Source organism: Panthera tigris, chromosome E1 (genome assembly GCF_018350195.1).
Source record: "Panthera tigris isolate Pti1 chromosome E1, P.tigris_Pti1_mat1.1, whole genome shotgun sequence".
Lineage (NCBI taxonomy): Eukaryota > Metazoa > Chordata > Mammalia > Carnivora > Felidae > Panthera > Panthera tigris.
Window position 1 is genome coordinate 1401733 of NC_056673.1, and position 16133 is coordinate 1417865.

Sequence of the window (16133 nt, forward strand, 5' to 3'; positions counted from 1 at the left end):
AGAATATTCGACCATCATAGAGCATGTGCTTTAACGCCCTCGTCTTCTGTAACGCGAGGTGGGCCACATCTGGGCGACTTTAAGGAATTTCAGGGGCTCGGTTTCTTCCCGGGGCCACCATCCACGTAACACCTGGAGAGGACTAAATCATGCAAATGTTGGCGTTCTGCTCTCAGATTTTACAAAAGTAAGCAGAGCGGGGATTGCTGCGGGCAGAGAAGGGGAAACGCGCGTTCACTGGAAGGACACAGTCTCATCTGGACACCGACACTGTCCAGAAGATCGTCGTCTTTATCCCGGGGGTGGGGAGAAGGTCGAGCGGAACCTTACGCGCCGCCCCTCGCTGTTGTCGCTCCGGGCCGCTTTCGCGGTCGTACCACGGGCCGGGTTCTGCCCGCCGTCGCGTGCACGCCGTCCCAGGCGCCCAGTGCATGCTGGGGGGCGCGGGCCCGCCCGGAAGGCCGGTGGCGTCCGTGAGGTCATCAGCGGTCGCCGGCAGCCCCGGCAGGAAGGGGCGGTGCGCGCTGGCCGGCGCCTGCCGGGGCCTCGGCCTCCAGTCACGGCGCGCGCCCGACATGCCGGAGGAGGCGGGCTTCCCGCCGGCCAAGAGGTTCCGGCCGGGCTGCGGGCCTCCCGGGGGGCGCGTGGTGATGCTGCTGACCGCGGGCGGCGGCGGCGGAGGCGGCCGGAGGCAGCAGCAGCCGGCCCTGGCCCAGCCCGCGGCCAGCCCCTACCCCGAGGCGGTGGAGCGGCAGCGCCGGAGCCTGCCGATCTTCCAGGCGCGGGGGCAGCTGCTGGCCCAGCTCCGAAACCTGGACAGCGCCGTCCTCATCGGTGAGTGGCCGCGCCTCGTTCTCCGGCCGCCCGAGGTGCCCTGGCGTGCGTCTCCGAGCCAGCCCCGGAGCGGCCCGGGGGGGAAGCCCCGCTCTGGAGGCGCCCACAGCCCGGGGGGCAGCGACCGAGGTGCCCGGCGGAGAGCCGCGCGGGGGACTTTGGGGCTTGCAAGAGTGTGGGTCCGAGCAGGTGTGGGAGGCGGCCCCGAGGGAGGGCCTTCGCGCCTGGAGGTGGGGAGCCTGCTGCCTGGGAGCCGCCTGCAGGGGAGACTCAGGGGGCACCGAGAGGGTGAGCTTCAGAGGGAGGAAGATCTCGGGAAGCGTAGCCAGAGGAACAGATGCCCCAGCGAGGGCCCATAACACAGGGAGCAACCACGCAGATCCCATCGAGCGCTCCTTCAGCAGAGCTGTGGCAGGTGGGAGTTCATTTGTCACTGGGCTGAGCAGGGGTGAGGGAGGAAAGGCAGTGAGAGCAGGCTCCTGTTGGAGAAAGGGAAGGGAGCTGAGGGATTCGAGAGGAAGCGCTCAGTGGAGAGGGAGGCTGAAGATGGAAAGTGGGCACTAAGAGCAGAGACTGGGGGGGGGGGGGCTGCCAAAGCGGGGGCACTTGGACACAAGGGCTAGATGCCCGGCTGGCCTGGAATAGGAGGAAGGGTATCCAGCAGGCTGGGGGCTGGAGAGAGGAGATGACCATGGATGCGGCTGGGGAAGAGTGTGTAGGGGAGGGGGACTTGGCTTGTCGTGTGGAACAGGTGCAGGAGCTCTGCTGAGCTTGGGAGCCACGGGGCGTGAGGCAGGCCCTGGGGGGAGGATGGGGACAGAGGGAGGCCACAGAAACAAGAACAGGGATCGACGGCCGTGCCTCGGCCCCACTGCCAGCTCACAGATGTCTCGGTCTGCACAGATGGGTGATTTTACCTTAGTAATAATGCTCAGTCGCCTGGTGTAGGAGCAGAAAAGACGGACAGGGAGACGTTGGTCCACTTTTGGGGTTTTGCCCGGTGGGTTCAGCAGAAGGAGTGCAGCAGAAAAATCAAATTCTTAGCCTGCGAGGATAATTGGATTTTGGGCGCTAAGGTAGAAGACGCGGTGGCCAGGGAGGGAGGGATGCCCAGGTTTCCTGAGTTCTTGGTTCTACTTAGGGACCAAGGAACCCACGCGGACAGGAAATAAGGTGTGCTTGCTGCATGTAGGATGCTCAGATCCGGGGAAGAGGCAGGTGGGGACCTTCTCTGCCCTCCGGGAGCTTCTGGCATGGAGGATGGAAACTTGTAGACACTTCTGCACGGTGTAAGGTGGTCAGTGCTGGGAGGCGGTGCGGAGGAGGCCGCCGGGGCAGCCCCAGGGAGAGAGCGTGCGGGTCTGACTCATCCTGTGGAGTTTGCAAGGGAGATGTGGCCACGGCAGGTGTTGCCTAATGGTGCGGGCCAGGGGTCTGAAAGAAAGGACAGTGGCTGCTGTGTAGGAGTGCGTGTGGCTTCCAGTGGTCCATCTCGTTTATGATCTTTCTTTAAATTTTTTGTTTTTTTAATGCTTACTTTTGGGAGAGGGAGACACAGAACTGAATCAGCAGGCTCCAGGCTCCGAGCTGTGAGCGCAGAGCCCAACGCGGGGCCCGAACTCACAAACTGCGAGGTCATGACCTGAGCCAAAGTCGGATGCTTAACCGACTGAGCCACCCAGGCGCCCCTCGTTTATTCTTTTTTACGTAACAGTTGTAGTTCGTCACAGTTGAACATACGTGTTGTTTCCCGTTATTTGCCGTCATGAGCGAAGCTGAATAAAACCTATCTGAAACTATACCTTTACACACCTCTTTAATTATTTCCTCAGAATTAATTCTTGCAGGTGGAATTGTGGGTCTAGGGTGTGCACATCTTAAAGATGTTTCGAACATAATTCGGCCTTCCGAGAAGCAGTCCCACCTAACACTCTACCAGCAGCGCACACGAGTGCCCGATGTCCCGTGGCTTTCTCGGCTCTATCAACTTCCAGTGTTTTATCTTTTTCTCCCGACTTTGGTGAAGTTTGTTTTAGTTTGCACATAAACGAGACGTGTTTCCTCTCTCAGGGGAGACGGGCTCTGGGAAGACGACTCAGCTCCCGCAGTACCTCTACGAGGGGGGCATTGGCCGCCAGGGCGTCATCGCGGTGACCCAGCCTCGCCGGGTGGCCGCCGTCTCTCTTGCGTCTCGAGTCTCGGACGAGAAGAGAACTGAACTCGGGAAGCTGGTACGTCACCTCCTCCTTTAACGACAGCCGCCCGCTCCCCCGCGCTGTGCTTTCCGGACAAGACTCCTGTGCAGGGAGGCCCGCTCTTGCCACAGTCCTTAGGCCTGTCCCCGAGTCTTTCTCCAGCCCCTCACACACCGCAGGGCCGACAGGCTGTCAGTGCCATGCACTTTGCTCTCACAATCTGTTGGCAAGTCGGATAGCTGTTTCCTCGAGCATGTTTCAGGCTTCAGTAACTCCATTAACTGTCTCGTCCGTATATGTGTCTATACATACATACAGCGTATATATGGGTATTGGGAGTGAGCCCCAGAACCGTGTGTAGGTCAGCTCTGTGTGTGCTTGTGCACGCACACACTTGAGAACCTTCCAGTCTTCTCCCAGCTGTACGAAGCGTCACTCAAAATTATCAAGTACCTGGGGAAGTAGCCTCATTTTAGGTTCCTTGCAACGTGTATCCTAATCGCAGCTAAAGGGACCTGTCCTCTGTCTGTCTGTGCCCTGTCCACTGTCTGTCTGTGCCCAAGGGAGCAGGGGAGGGTCGGCGTTGGCCTCGTCCCCCGTGAGGACACAAGGGCCTGCTCGGCGCCGGTTACGCGGGTGCTCACCGAGTGACGGTGGGACCATCCCCCACGCAGGTTGGCTATTCCGTGCGCTTTGACGACATCAGCTCCGAGGACACCAGGATCAAGTTCCTGACGGACGGCATGCTTCTGCGAGAAGCGATTTCAGACTCCTTGCTCCGGAAGTACAGCTGTGTCATTTTGGACGAAGCCCACGAACGGACCGTCCACACGGACGTGCTCTTCGGGGTCGTGAAGGCCGCGCAGAAGCGGAGGAAGGAGCTGGGGAGGCTGCCTCTCAAAGTAGGTGTGGTGCGCTCGCCAGAGGGGCCCGCGCTCTGCTTGCCAGTGCGGGGAGGCTCACTGTCACGGGGAGGGCACAGAAAGGCCGGCCCGGTGTGGCCTCCCCACCGCCCTCTTCCGTCCCGGACGCAGGTGATCGTGATGTCCGCCACGATGGACGTGGATCTGTTCTCGCAGTATTTCGGCGGGGCGCCCGTCCTCTACCTGGAGGGTCGGCAGCATCCCATCCAGGTGTTTTACACCAAGCAGCCTCAGCAGGACTACCTGCACGCCGCTCTGGTCTCCGTCTTCCAGATCCACCAGGTACGGGCAGGTGCGGGCGGGCCCCGCGGAGGTCTGGCTCCCCGTGCCGCCTGGACGAGAAAAGCTACCGACCGGGACAGCCCACGAGCTGTGCCGTTGAGACGAGGGGCCTGTCCGGCCTCTTGTTCTTTTTTATGGCAATTCTCATCTTCCCTGAAAAGAAGAATAACTCAGCTGTGCCGGCATCACGCCTCAGCCGAGCCAGGAAACATCCCGTCAGAGCAGACTGATCGAAAGGCCCGTAAGAAGGGCATGACGTGTAGCGGGAGGAAGTCAGTGAGACGCTACATCCTCTGCTGTTGGCCGCGTCGTTGTTAAAAAAGTTGGCATCGACCCGAAAACGGGTTGCCATTTGTAGCTTTTGGCTTTTTTTTTTTCTTTTAGAAAAACCGAATTAGAGAAACGTGTCAAAATTTCTTCTCATCTTATTAAAGACCTACTCAGAAGTTTGAGTGGTTAAATCCTCTCGTTTTTTTGTTTATCTTATAAAACTCGTACCTTTCTGAGAAAACCAGAGGCAGATTTTTTAAAACTAATTTTTATTCCAATCTAAGTGGTGAGTGTGTAGTTTAAAGTTTAAAAAGTCAGCAGCGGGGTGCCTGGGTGGCTCAGTCGGTTGAGCGTCCGACTTCGGCTCAGGTCACGATCTCACGGTCCGTGAGTTCGAGCCCCGCGTCGGGCTCTGGGCTGACGGCTCAGAGCCTGGAGCCTGCTTCCGATCCTGTGTCTCCCTCTCTCTCTGCCCCTCCCCCATTCATACTCTGTCTCTCTCTGTCTCAAAAATGAATAAACATTAAAAAAAAATTTTTTTTTTAAATAATAAAAAATAAAATAAAATAAAATAAAAAGTCAGCAGCTAGCTGTGTAGGGACCGTGAAACCGGCAGCTGATTTTAGTGCCGTGTTCCAGATCCCGTCTTTCGGTCCCCTGACTGCTTCCTCTGGGTTCACGTTACTATTCGCAGTGTTACCCGCCGATGCTGCTCCTGCCGTGTTTTAAGTTTCCTGCCGCGGTAGGTGAGGATTTAGACACCTGCCTCCCCGCCTCTTGCTCTGTGCATCTGTCTGGACTCTTCCTTCGGCCACACCTCTGGGCCGAACCGCATCCTTGCCTCCCGTGTCTTCCCGGCCTCCTCCCTCGTAGGTGGAGGAGGGCACGGGGTCGCCCGCACCACCCTCGGCTCCACCTCCCCTGACCCGCCTCTGCCTCACTGCCGGGTCCTGGGCCTTCCTTCTCCGGGGAGACGGGCCCATCTCCGGTGGCCGCGGACCCTTCAGACCGCTCCCCGGCTGGAGCGCCTCCGTCCAGCACGCCATTCGCTCCCCGTCTCCTTCGTCTTTCAGAACAGGGCGAAGCTTCTGATCCCTTTCCTCCTCTGCTGCCTTTGTTGCTCCGGGCTTACCGCTTCACTGTCCTTTAGATCAAGGAAGGCGTCCACCTGCCAAAAAGCAAGCTCGGGGAGGATGGGTCCTGAGTGGTGGCTGCAGGTGTGTTCGGGCTCCGTGGTGGCTTTGATGAGTCCCGCGGATGAGGTTTTGACGGTCTCAGATTTGTCCCGTTGTGTGTACTTGTGAACCTTTGTCCTGTTAGTACCGGGCTGTAAAAGCCACGTGCACACCCACGTAAACGCACACACGTTTTCGCATATAGACACGCGCGCGCGTGTACTTAGCACGGTTCGGCGTTTTCAGCTGTCTCGTCACGTAAGCATCTTGCTGATTAAGATACCTGAACAGACTTGCAGGAAGGATCGTGTGCAGGAGTATGTCATTAACGCCCGGACGCTGCTGACCTTGCAGGGGTGACGGCCCGTCAGGTCCGGGGTCTCAGGCACTTGCCCGCGTGCGGCATCGTTTGGCCGTGCGACCGTGCTTTTGGCGGCATCGATGAGTGAGGGCTCCTCTTCCCGCGCGACTGCTTCTGGCCGCGGTTTCCCCAAGGTGGCCTCCGTCTGGCCGGCTCCAGGGAAGGAGGGAGCCTTCTGCAGCTTTCTTGGCCGGCTTGTGCCCTTCGTGGTACTGTCCTGTCACCTTGCCGTCTGCTGACCTTCCCCCGGTATTGCCTCAGCTGGCTTTTGAACACACTCACCGCCGTCCTGGCTTCGTGCTTGACTGGTGGGGCCGCCCCCCCAGGGGAGACCCCCACGTCGAGGCTCATTTACACGTTGTCCACGTTAACAAGATCACCCCGGGAGCTTCACCACTGACCCCTCTCCTGCTCCCCGGGGCTGTGCTTTGGTCGGCACCTGGTAATCCGGCGCTTCCCCTTCCGCAGGAGGCCCCCCCCTCTCAGGACATCCTGGTGTTCCTCACCGGCCAGGAGGAGATCGAAGCCACGAGCAAGATCTGCCGAGACATCGCCAGGCACCTCCCGGACGGCTGCCCCTCCCTGCTGGTCCTGCCTCTGTACGCCTCCCTGCCCTACGCCCAGCAGCTCCGCGTCTTCCAGGGAGCCCCGAAGGTGAGGGCGCCGCCGTCTTGGGCCCCAGGCGGGTCCCACGCCGACGTACGAGCACGGAGACCGTTGTCGGGTGCGGGCGGGGGCAGGGGCGGAACGTGAACGGCAGCACCCCCCAAGTCCGACACGGACCGGCCCCGTTCGCCCACGACGTTGGGCACCGGGCGCCGTGCCGGGCACTGCACGCACCCCGCGTGTATCCCGCGTACGCCCTGTGCACACCCTGCATACGCTCCACGCACACCCCGCGTATGCGCCGCCCACGCCCCCCGTGCGCCCCGCGCACACGGCCTCACCCACTGGAGAACTGACGAGGTAGGTGGCGATCCCATTCTGCCGGAAACGCGGCAGCCCCCGGAGGCGAAGTAACGGTGCTCGGGGAGCACACGGGACGTCCCCGCCGGGGCCAGGGGTCCAGCCCACCCCCGCCTGGTCCGCTCCGTCTCGTCCCCTCGGAATGAGCTTTACTCCCCCATCTGTAGTGGTTACTCGTCAACAATGACACCGTGGGTTCTTGACTGTGGATGGACCGTGGAGGTTGATGGTGAGGAGTGTGCCCTAAAGCTTGTGAATCCCGTGTGCGCCACACGCCTCTTCTGGTTTCTCCTTCCTTTCAGGGCTGTCGCAAAGTGATCATTTCCACCAACATTGCCGAAACCTCCATAACCATTCCGGGAATAAAATACGTAGTCGACACGGGCATGGTTAAAGCAAAGAAGTATAATCCCGGTGAGAAGCTAGCCCGCGGGCGCCCCTTCCCCGCAGTGAGCCCCCCGGCTTCTCCCAGTGAGCGCCTTGTGCCGAGACTCGCCACCGTCGACGGGGGTTCGGGGCGCACGGCGCGAGGGAGCCTGTGCCCCAGGAAGCGGCCCCGCGGCAGCAGCGAGGGCGAGGCAGGGCAGGACGGGAGCCCAGGTCCTGCCACGTTGAGAGGAGTGGCCGGGCACGACCTGACCCCGCAGCAGGACCTTTGTTGGGAGGGACGTCTGGGCTCCGGCTTCCTAGGAAGGAAGCCTCCCTGGGCCGGGGAGGCACTAGCTGATCCCCAAGCGTGTGCAATGCAAGCCGGCCTGAGGTCCAGGCCCCGTCTGCTCTCGACCTTGCTTCGGTCCACAGAGGATTAGAGGCAACGGAAGCGATCGCTCCCAAAAGCCTGATCGAAACGCGCTGCTAAGCATCCGAGGGCACAGACCTTCACACACGTGTTCTTAGGGGTGGCGTGTGGCAGGACCCGTCCCCCAGGCCTGCCATAGGACACGCCTTAATCAGGACGCTCGTCACTCTGCTCCTGGGAGTGACACCATCACCTCGCCTCCCTCTTAAAGCAGAGCCGGGGCCGGGTGGGCGGGGGCGCGCTGCACAAAGGACCGGGCGTATCCGGTCCCCGGGCATTGATCGGGAGGGTGACCGGCCACCCTCGTCTCCCGGGCCCCGGGAAAGCCTCGGTCCGTGGCCTCAGCCGGAGCCTGGGGCTGCGGTCCCGGCCCCTGCAGCACGCACGCGGCCGTCTGCCATTTCAGCAACACGCCTCGCGCCGCCCACGGCTGAGCAGTCTGGGTTCGCTCTCCAGCGCAGCCGGGACTTTTCCGGACTCTCGCGTGGCAGGGAGGACCCCCGGTGCGGCGTCCCGAGGAGCGCCGCAGGAACGGTGGGTTCGCGTGCTGCACGTGGCTCTGACGCGGCCGTTCTCCCCGCAGACGGCGGCCTGGAGGTGCTGGCCGTGCAGCGCGTGTCAAAGACCCAGGCCTGGCAGCGCACGGGCCGGGCCGGCAGGGAGGACAGTGGCGTCTGTTACCGGCTGTACACGGAGGACGAGTTCGAGAAGTTTGACAAGATGACCGTGCCAGAGATCCAGAGGTGGGCCCCCAGCGCTCCCGCCCTGCCGCCGTCCCGCACCCCCGCCCCCCCCGGCCGGGGGAGCCGGCCGGAGCCCGGGGGCCACCCGCGTCTCCCTCCTCGCAGGTGTAACCTGGCCGGCGTGATGCTGCAGCTCCTGGCAATGAAAGTCCCCGACGTGCTCACCTTCGACTTCATGTCCAAGCCCTCTCCAGGTAGGCGGTCGTCCGCGTGGCCCTACAGCAAACGGTAGACTCGCCAGGAAGCATCCGGGGGGCTCTCTGTTTACTTTCGTGTGGTCGCATGGCAGCACCAGCTGTCGGGGGGCGCCCGCGGATCTCGAGGGTACAGATTCTCCCGGGAGCCGTCCTCGCGGGGGTCCCACAACGGTGGGGGGTCCCGGGAGCTGCAGCGGCTCCCAAGGCCGGCGGAAGGGCCGGCGGAAGGGCCGGAAAAGTTCTTTGCTCTGGACTAGAATTTGATGGGTTCCTGGCTTCTGTCGGTGGTCCCCCTGGAGGGAGGGAGGTCACTGGGGTTCTTGCAGACGGTGGCTTTGGCTGCTGGCTCTCTTCAAGAGCCGTTTTCTCTCTCTCGTCCCCTTCTTGCTTTTTCTTTGGTTTTGTTGGTTTTGTTTTTTAACGTTTATCTATTTTTGAGAGACAGAGAGCACACGCAGGGGAGGGGCAGAGAGAGAGAGAGACAGAGTCCAAAGCAGGCTCCAGGCTCTGAGCCGTCAGCCCAGAGCCTGACGCGGGGCTCGAACCCACGAGCCGCGAGATCATGACCTGAGCCGAAGTCGGACGCTTAACCCACTGAGCCCCTCAGGTGCTCCTGGGAGTCTCTGCTTCTGGAGAGACCAGTCCCTGTACCACATACGAGTGTACCTGTGGGCGGGATTCGTGCGTGTGACGTAGCTGGGTTTAAGCTGACACACATCCTACCGAACACAGGCCATTACTTTAGAAGGCAGCGATGTCGTTAGCGGCCTGGCCCTGGGGACAGTGGTGGCTGTGATCGATGCTGCGGCTCGACGTGGCGCCCTCAGAAGCGGCCACGGCGTCTTCGTCTTTGCGACGTGTCGCTCCTTCTTCTGTCCCCGTCTGCAGACCACATTCAGGCGGCTGTGGCACAGCTGGAGCTGCTGGGAGCCCTGGAGCGGAAGGACGAGCAGCTCACCCTGACTCCGCTCGGAGGGAAGATGGCAGCTTTCCCTTTAGAGCCCAGGTTTGCCAAAGTGAGCGCCCCCCCCCCCCCCCCCCCGGCCTCGGTCCCCCTTCGCGCCGCTGCATGCCAGCCCTCGCGCAGCAGAGGGCTCACCGCGGCGCCCCTGGCTTCATCCGCACACCGTGCTTCGTGCGTGACGCGGACTCCCGTTCTGTGTTTGAACACGCATTCGAACCCGCACAAGCACGGGCCCCCCCATCAGGAACGTGGGAATCCGCGGGAGGGCAGTCACGGGCTCTACGAAAACGTGCAGTGACGTGAACATAGGTAGGCCTGGTTCGGGCAGCATGTGCCCCGCGAGGCCTCGGAAGGGAAGCGCGCAAGCGTGTGTGTGTGTGTGTGTGTGTGTGTGTGTGTGTGCGTGTGTGCGCGCGCGCGCGCGCGCGCGCAAAAACCGTGTTCGGATGCCGGGGAGACCGTGCCTCACGCCGTGTGTGCCTTCGACGTGCAGGCCATCCTCCTGTCCCCCAAGTTCCACTGCACGGAGGAGATGCTGACCATCGTCTCCCTGCTGTCCGTGGACAGCATCCTGTGCAACCCTCCCTCCCGGCGGGATGAGGTGCAGGCCGTCCGCAGGAAGTTCGTGTCCAGCGAGGGCGACCACGTCACCTTGCTCAACGTCTACCGGGCCTTCAGGAACGCCGGCGGGAACAAGGTCAGTCTCGCGTCTCCCCCGAACACGCCTCCCTCCCGCCTCGAGATCGGAGCACGAGATCCTTCCTCTCTGGCAGGAGCTCCCACGGAGCCGCGAGCCGACGCGCCTGCGCACGGGGGTCGCCAGGCCTCCGTCCTGCTTCTGTGGAACTGGTGCTCCGAGGGGGCAAGTTCCCCGTGTTTGGTGACCGCGCTTCTTAGCCACAAATGCGTTTTCCCCGCCTGCCCCTGACTTTCCTCATGGCGGCTTTTGCTCGTAGGCTGTTTCGGTTCCTCCGACAGGACGGAAGCGCCCTTCTGGATCTTCTCCGAGATCCGAAAGTGGCGCGTCCTGTGAAACGTTTCCTAAGCCGAAGGGGCGTAAAGTGAAGAAGCAGTCGTTAGTTTATGTGGAACTTTCTTGTGGGTTCCCAGACCCCAACAGTAGCCTCTCTGGGGCTTTCCTGATACGTGAGGTCACATGTTGCTGACGGATACTCGGAGTAACGCAGGTAAAACGCAGGCGGAGCTCCAGGGCCGGGAGCTTGGCGGTGCGGGCACGGGCGCGGGCGCGCTGCCTCCTAGGGGCCCCCGCAGAGCAGACGCGGAGCTGTTTCCTTTCGCCCTTTTCCATCAAAGCAGAGATCCTGCTGTGTTTCCCTCGCTAGCGAACCCGAGCGCTGACGTGAGCCCTGTCCACGAGCGAGGCGGCCCGATGCGCGCCTTCGGAGACGCTCGGGTCCGTCCTTCCGTCCCTCAGAGAGACCCGTGTGGTGCCCGTGTGCGCGCCCTGACTGCGTCCGTGTCGGGGCACGGTCCCTTCTGAACAGCCCCTCTCAGGTCCAGGAGTTGCAGACGTGTTCTGTAGTTGCCTCAGTCTATGTCTAAGGACAGAAAACGCTGTCCCGTCCTTCCGTCTCGTCACTGCCGTCCTGACGTCGGCCGTGTTCCACACGACCGTGTGCTTTCGCTTCGGAGCCCCCACGTGCCACACCGTGAGCGCCGCGTCTCCCCGCGGCCCGTCCTCCCTGGTCATCCGCCCGCGGCCGTGGGTGGACATGAGCCCCCGCTTCGCCGTCCTGACTCTTGGTCGACGGAGACAGAATCGCGTCTGCGTTACTTTGCCGCGATTCCTCAGGGGACGGCGTCCTTGCAGAAGATGATTGGACGTTTGAACTAACTCTTCTGTGCGTCGTCTTTTCTGCCCATTTTTCTGCCAGGTTCTTGGTCATTTTCTAATTGATACGGAGAAGCTTTTTAAATCTGTTCTGGAGGTGATTTATCCTTTATCGGCTGTAGTGATTCGAACACCCCAGTCTGGCTCTTTTATGGCGACCTGACATAAGGAGACTTTTTTTCTAAGTTTCGTTTTTGTCAATCATCTCTACACGCAGCGTGGGGCTCAGATGGGGCTCGAGCTCACGACCCCATGGAGGAGAGTCGCACACTGCCCCCACTGAGCCAGCCAGGCGCCCCCACGTGAGGACGGTTTTAGTTTCACTCTGAGGTGTTACTGTTTCCCCTTACGGTTCGTGCTTTTTGGTATAAAGCTATTTTCCTATTTACCTCTACTGTTTTTTGCTGACTGAAGTCCTCCCTCTGAATTCAGCTGTTCTCCGGGTCCTGTCGCGTTTTTCCCTCGGCAGAAGCGTGAGGGTTGTGACGTCTCTCTCTCTCTCTCTCTCTCTCTCTCTCTCCTGTTCAGGATTGGTGCAAAGAGAATTTTGTCAACAGCAAGAACGTGATGCTGGCAGGCGAAGTCCGAGCACAGCTGAGGGACATCTGCCTGAAGGTACCTCTCCTCCTGGCGCCTCTGGGGCTCTAACCTGTCCCGTTTCCAGGCAGGAAGTCTTAAATTGCTCGTTGCTAATGGTTACGAGAGAAAGCCTCATCATAGGGAAATGTAGAAATAAGGAAGGAAGTAAATATTACCCACAGTCTGACGTATCACCATTTCTGTCTGTTTTCTGCAGCCTTGTTTTTTGTTTTGGTTTTTTTTGTTGTTGTTTTAATTTTCTGTTTATTTATTTTGAATGGAGGGGCAGAGAGAAGGGGAGGGAGAGAATGTCAAGCAGGCTCCACGCTGTCAGCACAGACCCCGATGCAGGGCTCGAACTCACAAACCATGAGATCGTGACCTGAGCCAAAACCGAGAGTCTGACGCTTAACAGACTGAGGCACCCAGGCGCCCCTCAGCGCTTATAAACTTTAAAATTATTTTTCAATTCTGAGATTTACTTTTTTGGTGGGAATATCTTTGTTACTTTGTTCAGATTACTTGGTTGTTACAAGTCGATACAGCGCGGAAAACAGTGGCACGGGCGGGCTGAGGCAACTTCTCCCACATCCTGCCCTTCCAAAGACAGACCAGGGTTAGCGGTCTGGCGTAGATCCTTCGTGCCCCGCGCGACACTCACCCAAGTGCTGGTGACCGTCTTCCTAGACACACATCCATGCTTCATGCGCGGAATGAACCTCCGGGTGGGATCTAGGTTGCGAGACACCCGCCAGATCGCCCCCCAAGGTCGTTTTTCAGTGCGGCTGGCACACGCGTTCCGTCGTTTTCGGGTTTACAGCCACAGTGGTGACCGCGCCCCCGCGTCCCACGTATTTCGCCACTGGGAGGTCGCACCCCCCAAGTGTTCTCTTAGCTTGTGCTCCCCCTCAGAGCCCGTGGGGCTTCCGAGTCCTTCCACACGCACACCGACGGCTGTAGGACACTCCGCGTCTTCCCGCAGAGGCGAGTGGCTTACGTCGGCTGCTCCCGTGGTCGCTCCCGTGGTCGAGCGGTCACGAACTCCGTGGTGGAAGTCCCTGCCTCTTCCGAGACGGCCCCTCAGTGTAGGCCGTGTCCGCGCGTTTCCAGGGGGCCGCTGTCCCCCCGCCCCCGTCCCCAGGCCCGCGTCTGGTGCCATCGCCCGTCGCTGGCAGTTAGGTGATTTCTTGTCGTGATTGCCGTGTTCCGTATCTCACGTGGTTTCCCGGGCCCTCTTGTTCCTGAGCAGTCGTCCTGCCAGGCCGTCCCGTGGCTCCCTGGGTTCTCCCTGTCGTCACCGGCAGCGGAGGCGACGCCCTGCTCCTCGTCCTGAACTGAGGGCACGTCAGCAGCCGGTGGTGCCTCCGCGCCAGGCGTCGGTCGGGGTCCTGGGCTTTGCAAATGGGCCTCACACTCCTCCTCTCAGGGAACAATCCAGAGGGCAGGTCTGGCGGCGGTAACGGTGTGGCTGTGGTCTGTGAAGCGCTCACGAGGCACCGTTCTAAGTCCTTTTCACGCATTTCCTCGTTTGAAATCCTCATCTCGCCCTGATGAGGTTCTGTGTTATTCCTGTTTTACAAATGATGAACTAGAGCCTAAAGAAGTGAAGGCATTTGCCCCGAATCACAGCCGGTGGGCGCCAGAGCGGGCCGCCTGGAAGGAGAGACCACAGCTAGCTGCAGGACTCGGGGGCTCCCTGGAGGTGGTGACAGCTGACCGTGTCCCCAGAGGAGAGAAAGAAGGTCTCGTCAGGCGGGGATCAGCAGTTTGCAAAAAACAAACCCCTCGAGCCATCTTTGTTTTAAAGAAAATAGTTTTTTAATGTTTGTTTATTTCTGAGACAGAGAGAGACAGAGCATGAGCAGGGGAGGGGTAGAGAGACGGGGAGACACAGAATCGGAAGCAGGCTCCAGGCTCCGAGCCGTCAGCACAGAGCCCGACGCGGGGCTCGAACTCAAAGACCGCGAGATGGTGACCTGAGTTGAAGTTGGACACTTAACCGACTGAGCCACCCAGGCGCCCCTGTTTTTACTTATTTTTGAGACAGAGACAGAGCATGAACGGGGGAGGGGCAGAGAGAGAGGGAGGGAGACACAGAATCCGAAGCAGCTCCAGGCTCCGAGCCGTCAGCACAGAGCCAGATGCGGGGCTTGAACTCACAGACTGTAAGATCATGACCTGAGCTGAAGTCGGACACTTAACCGATTGAGCCACCCAGGCGACCCACCCCTCGAGCCATCTTAAAGGGACAAGTGGGGATAGAACGGTTTCTGTGGGAGCCTATGGACACAGTCGAGCCCCAGAGGGACAGAAAGGAAGCGGGAAGCAGAGGACGCTGCCAGGAGCCAGGAACGTTCCGGGTGCTCGTCCCCTAGTTGGCCTCTGTCTGCACGCCCCTCTTCCCCCTGCTTCCTGCCTTCTGCCTCGGCTCACGGGAGCAGCAGAGCGGACAGATTTCCTGCCCTTCCCATCCCTCCCCATCCCAGGAGATCCCTCCCCATCCCCCCATGCCTGGAACACCGGAGCCGGCACTGCAGGGTCAGGCAGGTGTCCACCCGCGGTCTGGTCGACTGCGGCCTGGGGTGTAAGGCGCTGTGACCTTCCCGGGGGCACGTGCAGGTTGACGGAGGCCCGGACTTCCCCTCGGGAGCAGGGGGGGAGGGGCAGGGATCTTCTGGAACCGGTGCGGGAGGCTGAATGCAGGAGGCGGGGCCGGAGCCCTGCTCCAGGGAAGAAGGAAGCCCCTCCTCGCTGGGGGTGAGAGGGCCAGGCCCTTGCCCCGGTCCCGGGTCGCAGCGGGCGGGGTCCCCCGGTGGCCCGTGTGCTTCCCGGTGGCCGCTCTCCTCCCGCCCCGCGGTGTCCCAGGCAGCAGAGGTCGGGGCCTTGCCCGCCAGTGCTCGCTCTGCCGGGCTGGCGCGCGGGCCGCGTCTGCGCCTGACCGCGGGCCGGTCTTTCTGTTTCCTCCTCCCGAGACAGATGTCGATGCCCATGGTGTCCTCCCGCGGGGACGTGGAGAGCATCCGCCGCTGCCTGGCCCACAGTCTGTTCATGAGCACCGCCGAGCTGCAGCCCGACGGCACCTACGCGACCACGGACACGCACCAGCCGGTGGCCGTCCACCCCTCGTCCGTCCTCTTCCGCTGCCGGCCGGCCTGCGTCGTGTACACGGAGCTGCTCCACACCAACAGGTGCTACATGCGGGGCCTGTGCGTGGTGGACGCGGACTGGCTGCACGAGGCCGCCCCCGACTACTTCCGGAGGAAGCTCAGGGCTGCCCGAGACTGAGCCGCTGCGCCCGCGACCCACCGGCACCGGGGGGCGGGGGGGGGGGGGGGGCCCGGGGCGGCCGGCCCCACCGCCAGGAGCTCGAAGCGAGCTTGTCCCAAGCGCCGAGACGGAACCGCGGACGCGCGGCGGGAACCTCGGCCCTGCGTTCGGCGGCTGCTCTGTGGCTCTGGGTGACCGCGAGCCTCGTTCCTCATCCGCCACGTGGGGTGGTCAGAGCGGCGCCGACAGGCTCGGGTTTGGGGAGCGTGGAAAGGGAGTGCCCAGGTCCCCCCCTGGCCCACGATGGGCCGTCGCGCCCGGCGCACCGCTTTCTCCTGACGGACTTGAGTCCAGAGTCCCCGGGGTCCCGGTGACTGAGAGGACTTTCTGGAAGGGACCCCAGCAGGTCGCTGAGCTCAGCTGTCCTGTCGTCTGTCTGTAACTCCCGTAGAGGTTTGAGGAGGGAAATGCCGCGGTCTTAGCTCCTGGGCTCGCCTCCCCTCGTGAGCCTCACCCCCGGGGGTGAGGGCGCACTCGCAGGGTCTCCACAGTCTCCTCCCTGCCCCGTGTCGTGAGAAGGGAAAAGACACCAAAGTTGCTCTTAGCCGTTTCATTATGGGAAGCAAGTAATCTTTCCGCAGACGGTGTCTTGCCCTAAAGGAGGCCGAGTTAGCCTTTCTGTCGTGCTTCATTCTAAACCGGGATGCGCGGGGTCTCGGTCGTTCC

At 61.4% G+C, this 16133-nt stretch overlaps 1 protein-coding gene across 3 annotated transcripts; it reads left to right on the forward strand.

Moving 5' to 3' along the window:
- Positions 1-524: 524 nt before the first annotated feature.
- On the forward strand, positions 525-15452 carry DHX33 (DEAH-box helicase 33). 3 transcript variants are annotated; one of them, XM_042966600.1, is made up of 12 exons: positions 525-834; positions 2905-3065; positions 3704-3931; positions 4064-4234; positions 6509-6694; positions 7309-7420; positions 8389-8548; positions 8654-8742; positions 9634-9761; positions 10203-10406; positions 10666-10896; positions 11053-12181. In XM_042966600.1, the coding sequence occupies exons 1-11, from the start codon at positions 576-578 to the stop codon at positions 10873-10875; spliced, it is 1908 nt and encodes a 635-aa protein (XP_042822534.1). In that variant the 5' UTR covers positions 525-575; the 3' UTR covers positions 10876-10896; positions 11053-12181. The 3 variants fall into 3 exon arrangements, with proteins under 3 accessions (XP_042822534.1, XP_042822532.1, XP_042822531.1); XM_042966597.1 differs by lacking the exon at positions 10666-10896 and adding an exon at positions 15117-15452 and having other exon boundaries at positions 526-834; positions 12090-12176; XM_042966598.1 differs by having other exon boundaries at positions 10666-12181.
- The last annotated feature ends 681 nt before the right edge of the window (positions 15453-16133 follow it).

What these genes read in the sequence shown, in the direction of transcription:
- DHX33 (XM_042966597.1), top strand. Translation starts at nt 576, where the DNA reads ATGCCGGAGGAGGCGGGCTTCCCGCCGGCCAAGAGGTTCCGGCCGGGC. An exon ending in TCTTCCAGGGAGCCCCGAAG is followed by an intron (nt 6,695 to 7,308) that starts GTGAGGGCGCCG and finishes CCTTCCTTTCAG; the next exon opens with GGCTGTCGCAAAGTGATCAT. An exon ending in GGAACGCCGGCGGGAACAAG is followed by an intron (nt 10,407 to 12,089) that starts GTCAGTCTCGCG and finishes TCTCCTGTTCAG; the next exon opens with GATTGGTGCAAAGAGAATTT.